Source organism: Gopherus evgoodei, chromosome 4 (genome assembly GCF_007399415.2).
Source record: "Gopherus evgoodei ecotype Sinaloan lineage chromosome 4, rGopEvg1_v1.p, whole genome shotgun sequence".
Classification (NCBI taxonomy): Eukaryota; Metazoa; Chordata; order Testudines; family Testudinidae; genus Gopherus; species Gopherus evgoodei.
This window is the reverse complement of record NC_044325.1, coordinates 135,102,794-135,109,153: the sequence shown is the minus strand read 5'-3', so window position 1 is coordinate 135,109,153 and position 6,360 is coordinate 135,102,794. Positions and strand designations below refer to the sequence as shown.

The window sequence follows — 6,360 nt, the reverse complement described above, 5'->3', positions numbered from 1 at the left end:
GGCGAAAGGATCTGAGTCCTCGCTCCCCACTTCCTTTACCCAGAGGCCTCCCTGTCCTTGAGGACTCCCCTTCCACTCTCCTGTCTGGCAGAGTCCTCATAACTCCAACAAGGCTGGGCCCAGGATTTCTAGGGGCTCAATCCCCAACCCAGCTGTGGTCACCTAGGACAGGGGCTAGAGTGTCCCCACTCTGGGGTACTCTCTTTGCACTGCACACCTCCCTGACCCACTGATCACATCATACAATTTAAAGCAAATACAAGTTATTTAATTATTAATTAAAAAAAAATAAGGAAAAATGGAAAAGGTTAAAGAAAAACACATCACCCTGTTCTGTGGCAGAGAACATTACAAACAGTCTCTCTGGAATGTCAGGGCAGTTCACAGTTTGTTCCTTGTAGGTCTCAGGCCTCCTTCTCAGGCCCTGGCTGTGCTGCAGGGATGCTGCAGGTTGGACACTTGCTCTGGCGGTGGCCACACACTCTCAGACTCTGGCTGGCAGGACCCTTCTCCCCAGCATCACCCCCACCCTGTCAGGGTTACGATCCCCCTCCAAGTCTGGCCTGCAGGGCCTCTTGGCTGAGGCATCTCTTTGTGCTGGGCCCACTGCCCAGGGTCCTCCTCGCTTTCTCCAGTTGCTCACCATACCTGGCTCCGGACTGCTCCAGCCCCAGCTCCACACTGCCTTAGGACGGCTGCTGCTGCTGCTCTGCCTTCAGCTCCCTGGGCTGCTTCTCTATCCTCTCTGGCTCCAGTTGTTACAGCTCTGCTCCCAGGGCAGGTCTGCTCTGCAGGCTGCTTCTGTGACTCTGCTCTTAGCTCTCACCTGCTTCCTGGGCTGCTTGTCTGGCCCCTCTATAAAGCTCTGCTCCCATCAGCTCAGCTTGGGCCCCCTGCTCTCTCCTTAGCTCAGCCCCACTCCATCTGACTCAATTCCAGCTCACAGGGAGGACAGGACCCCAGTGGTCTCCGGACTCTTTGATTAGCCTGCCCGCCCTGTCAATCAGGCTGACCTGGAGCATTGGCCTCTCCACATTGTTCCTGGAGACTGTCAGTCTCAGGATCCTGATTTCCCATTGACCCCTCCCTTTTTAGTGCTGGGAGCTAGCAACCAACCCCCCCCCCCCCCGAATGTTAATAAGGGGGCAACAGTCCCCTTACACTTGTCCTAGGAACTCAGTCAGAATGCTCTACACGGTCAGCTGGCCGGCTCTATGATTCAGGATCCTTCCTGCTGCCCCAGCATTTTGTATCTCAGAGGTGGCAAGTCTAGTCGTGACTCATAGATTCTAAGGCCACAAGGGCCTGTGTGATCATCTTGCATGTAACGGAGGCCAGGGAACTTCCCTGGATTAATTCTTGTTTGAGCTTCTGGCTTCTACTCCCAGCTCTGCTATGGACTCTGCCTGTAACCTTGGGCAAGTCACTGCCCCTCGCTTCCCCCTCTGCACAAGGGGAGACTGATCCTGAGCTACTCCCAGTGGGCAGTGTGTGTGAAGTGATCGGTGCCCTGCTTTAAATGGGTGCAGAATCTGCTTCCGCCTATGGCAATGGAGAGTTTTCAGCCTAGCTCCTCAAAGGTATTTAGGTGCCTGAAATCAATGGGAGTTAAGTGCCTAAATACCTTTGAGGAGCTGGGCCTTAGTGCTTGAGCAACGGCTGGCTGACAGGTACAGAGACTGACACCTCCCAACCCTCGCACAGAACAGGGACTAGCAGAGCCCCTTCCCCTCCCCACCAGAGCACCTCAGCCCTGGCCCAGAAGGATGGAGGAGAGATGGCTGGTAGTTTCCAAGGGGCCGAAGGGAGTTAGCCCCCGCCATCCTAGGGAAACTCACAGAGAGCTAGGCTCGCTGTCTTAACTCTTGTGTCTTTGGAAGCCCCACTCTCCACGGTGCTCCCACCTCTTCACTGTAGCTAAACCAGGGTACTAAGTGAGGGGGCTGTTTTATGTAGAAACACCCCCCCACACACACATCTCCCAGGAATTGGACTGACCCTCACCAAACCCATTGTCACCCTGTGGCCATGGAACAGCAGTGGGGTGGGACCAACTAAGGTCTGTCTGTGTTAGTTGCCTAGAAGGGAATGCCCACAGAGTGAGAATGGAAGCCCCTAGACGGAGGTGGGGGGGAGACGGGGGGCGCACCCAGCCCCTGACCCGGTGAGGGAGGGAAGATGGGGGGCACACCCAGCCCTTGGCCCGGGGGAGGAGGGAAGCTAGGGGGCGCACCCAGCCTCTGACTCGGGGGGACAGGGGGCGGGGGGGGTTGCTGCAACAGAGCTGACACGGGTGCGAACTTGAACTAGAGACACGCCCCAAGCGTGCAACCCCCAGCAACCTCCAACTCCCCTTCAAACAGTTGGGAGCCGGGGGCGATGGCTAGAGCGGACTCGCAGGTGGAGGCTGCTGCTCTCCAGCTGCTTCCCAGGGCAGCGGGGCCGATCCTGCGAGCTTCCTCAGGGGACGTGCAAAGGGTTAATGGTGCAGGGAAATCATGTCACCCAGCGGGGCGGGCCAGGCCGGGAGGAGTGGCTGCGTGTGTGTGCGCGTAGAGGGGGGGTTGGTTGTCTATGGGGCGGGCCAGGAGACGTGGCTGTATGTGGGGGCGGGGGGCAGAGTGGCTGTGTGGTGGGCGGGCGCCGCATGGCTGCTGTGGGCTGCATCGTGAAGCTGGGGGGTAGCGCGCTGACGGAAAAGAACCAGCTGGAGACGCTGCGGGCCGAGTCCCTGCCGCGGGCGGCGGGCATCGTGCGGGGGCTGTGCGGAGCTAGCGCCGCGAGCTGCATTGTGGTGCACGGAGCAGGGTAGGAGGTGGCCCCGCCGGCGTCCGGGGAGCTCTCCTGGCCCGGCCTTGTTCCCACCCACCCCAGCTCTCCCAAGGCACAACCCCGCAGCGGGGATTCGAGCCAGGGAACGAGGCTCGGGCTCAGGCCCTGGGGTGAAGGACACAGGGGGCTCCCTACTGCTGATCCAGGAACAGCCGGGATGAGGAGAAAGGAGAGCCCCTAGAGGAGGGAAGTGGCTCTGTTCCTTGGTCAATCTCACTGCAGTCCCTAGGGAGGCAGGTGTTACACTGCTCTAAACACGTGTATCCATGTAAGTTGTGTATAGAACCCAACAGTCCTGATGCCTTGTCCTATGATCTAGACACTTTGCCTTGTTTTATTGGAACATGTGCTATGACTGGATCTGCTAGAGATTTTTAACTTTCTCTTCGTTTCTATGAGGTGGTGGGGGGTCTTGATTTGCCATGCAGAGCCCTGAAACCTGTCTCCCACTCCTTTCTGATTTACCTTCTTTGCTTTACATTCCTCCCAGAATTTAAAACACCATCTCACCAAAAATCAGGTCCAGAGGACTTTTGGAGTCAGTCTTGCTTCACTGGCAAGAGGGGTTAGTTATGCGGCACCATAGCCCTGCAGCGCTTCCAGTTTTGCTAGACTACAGAATAAGAAGAAATTGAAAATAAACACACGCCTTCCTTATTATAATGCAGATAGCCAATAGAATGAGTACACTTGTTTCAAAATACTGACCAAGAAAGTCAGCATGTTTACATTCAAAACAAACCAGCCAAACAAAAACTCTAATATAAGCAGACTAGACAATACATTGGATTAATAGAGTGGCCTTCTGTCTTGAGGCCTGGGTTCAAATTTGTCTTGCTTTGGGTCATTAGCGATAAGACTTTAGTGGTGCAATCTTAGGTTGTTTGTATGCAGTGGCAGGGAAGGTGTCCTTGGCTTCTGTTTGCCAGAAGTTGGGAATGGGTGACGGAGGACGGATCACTTGATGATTCCCTGTTCTGTTCATTCCCTCTGGGGCACCTGGCATTGTCTACTGTCAGAAGACAGGATACTGGGCTAGATGGGCCTTTAGTCTTACCCAGTGTGACCGTTCTTATGTTCTTATCCAAGTGTCCACACTTCATTGTAAACCCAGGGTCTGCAGGACCCAGGCTTGTGGAGTCCGTGTTTCCAAGCGTCCACACTGCATTGTAAACCTGGGCTTACAATTGCCGGGCCTGGGTCTCGCAGCTGTGCTAAGGCATCCACACTGCACTATGCAGATCTTGTGACTCGGGTCTGCAGTTTGACCGATGTCCACACTGCAAAATGACAGGGCTTGGCATTGAGTCACAGCAGGGCTCTCACTCTGACCACTCCCTGCAGCAAGCTCCTAGGACCAGGGTCCTGAGTGCTTACTGACCTGTGTCAGACTAATTTGTGTGTGGACGGAAGGGGGACTGGGACTCCACCCTGAACCAGAGCTGGGGCTTAGTGTACAGTGTTGACACACCCTGAGTTAGGTCACTGTGATGTGGTTCTCTCAAGTCTAAGGAGCTTTGGATGGGACCCAAGGATAGGAGCAGACAGTGGAAGAGGAGAGATGGGGCTGAAGTAAAGAAGGGCACAAAATTAGGATCTGAGAGTGACTTTTGCACATTAGTGTTGTTTGGATCTGGGGTTTGGGGTTGGGCCCTGTCTGGTTATAAGGAGACATGGGGACAGAGGAAGGGGATTTTCAGATGAGGACGGCTGTTCGAAGAATAAGGAGCAGTGTGAAAAGAGGCTTGGACATAGGAATCTAGAGGTCATGGTCGAGGTTGAGGGGCATCAGCGGAGCAGTGGGATGGTGCGAGCCCAAGCTTGCTATGAAGAACGTTTGTATAGGCAAGCCTTAAATGCTAGAGAACCAGGTGTGAGATTGGGCAATTTCTCCATAGCCAGCAGCAAGCTGTTATCTCTGTGATAGCAGCTTCCAGACAAACCCTGGTGATGCAATCTCAATATGCTGAACGCAACCTCCAGCTCTGCTCAGTGTTCCCACCAAAGACAGTATGTTCTTGTGGCACTAATGCAAACATAGACATTGCAAAGCCTCATACATGGTGTGCTCTCACCCCACCTCCTGTTGTAGTAGATGAGCCCAGGAGTCTAGCCAGCCTAGGTGTGCGTAAGGCACCCAGTAATTGCAACACTTAGCCCTGTATCCTGCCCTGGTCAGCCACCCCCAAGCTCTGGGAAGCTGGCTCCACAAGCTGCCATTCCCTGATGTTCCAGGGGAAGATGGCACCCCTTGCCCAATGCCAGATAGCCAGCAGTGCAGTGCTGCAAGGTGGGCGTGGGGGAGGGGATCCATCTCTGCCCAGAGGCTGTCAGTCACCATGAGATCGGGGCTAGAAGGGTGCTTGGAGCCTGGCTGACCCATGCTTGTCAAGGCCGCTTATCTCTGGATCATTGGGAGGAGCATCTACTGCACTGCCATGGGTTGGGAGCTCCCCTGTGCGCTGCTGGCAGAAATGGCTCTGGGCACTTGCGCACCCTCCTGCTCTTGGCCCACATGAGCCATGGTACACCATATGTGTAGGTGTGGGCATCTTCTCACACTGGGCATGTTGGGTCGAGGAATTAGTGGCACTGAGTGGGATCTTGCCTGCCCTTATCCCCTCACCCTGGGCCTTCTCACTGCTCTGCTTCTTTGACCTCCCTGGACCCGGCATGTTCTTTTCTGACTTGGCACAAGTGGGAGGGAGGTGCCGGAAGTGACTAAATCCTGCAGCTGCCTCTGGGAGGGTGCCAGGCCCAGTCAGCCAGATGTCTGGTAGGCTCATCGCTGGATGGCATGGATACTGCGCACTAGGGAACTGGGTTGAAATTAATAAATTGAGCAAACGGGCCAGGTGTATCTTGGTCTGAACATTTTAGGGTCACATTTTTAGTGGCCTGCAGCCATTTAACCTCAAGCTGCAATCCAGAAACCTTGCAGGCAATGCGGGGATGGGCTGGGTTCTTCTTCGAGTGATTGCTCATATCCATTCCAGTTAGGTGTACGCGCCGCGCGTGCACATTCGTCGGAAAACTTTTACCCTAGCAACTCAGTGGGCCGGCAGGTCGCCCCCTAGAGTGGCGCCACCATGGCGCTCCATATATACTCCTGCCGGCCCACCCGCTCCTCAGTTCCTTCTTACCGCCCGTGTCGGTCGTTGGAACAGTGGAGCGCGGCTTAGCTGACCTCCACTTCCCTAGCTACTCGTTTTCTCGTATATAATTATGCAGTTATAACACTTTTATATATATATATTTGTATGGTTATACGTGTTTTCCTTGCTAACATGGTTAGTTTAGTTAGCGGGGTTCAGGAAGTAGCCCCTTCCATGAGCCCAGTGCCGGAGCCATGCATGGCTCACCGGATTTTCAAAAGGGGCCCGGCTTACCAGAAGCCGCGGCCGAAGAGAGATCTACATGACTCCTGTTTGAAGAATCACACTTGACAGATAAGTGCCCCATTTGCAAGGCTTTTAAGCCGTGAACAAAAAAGGTGCGGGACTTTCACTTGCCCCTCCACCTTGAGCG

General features: G+C 54.7%; 1 protein-coding gene across 1 annotated transcript in view; it reads left to right on the top strand.

The window, feature by feature from the left end:
- Positions 1-2,621: 2,621 nt before the first annotated feature.
- LOC115650794 (isopentenyl phosphate kinase-like) overlaps positions 2,622-6,360 on the top strand; it is a 35,708-nt gene continuing 31,969 nt past the window's right edge. The window contains exon 1 of the mRNA XM_030561205.1: positions 2,622-2,808. Coding sequence (XP_030417065.1) covers positions 2,648-2,808 — 161 coding nt within the window. The 5' untranslated portion in view covers positions 2,622-2,647. The remainder of the gene's footprint in view (positions 2,809-6,360) is intronic.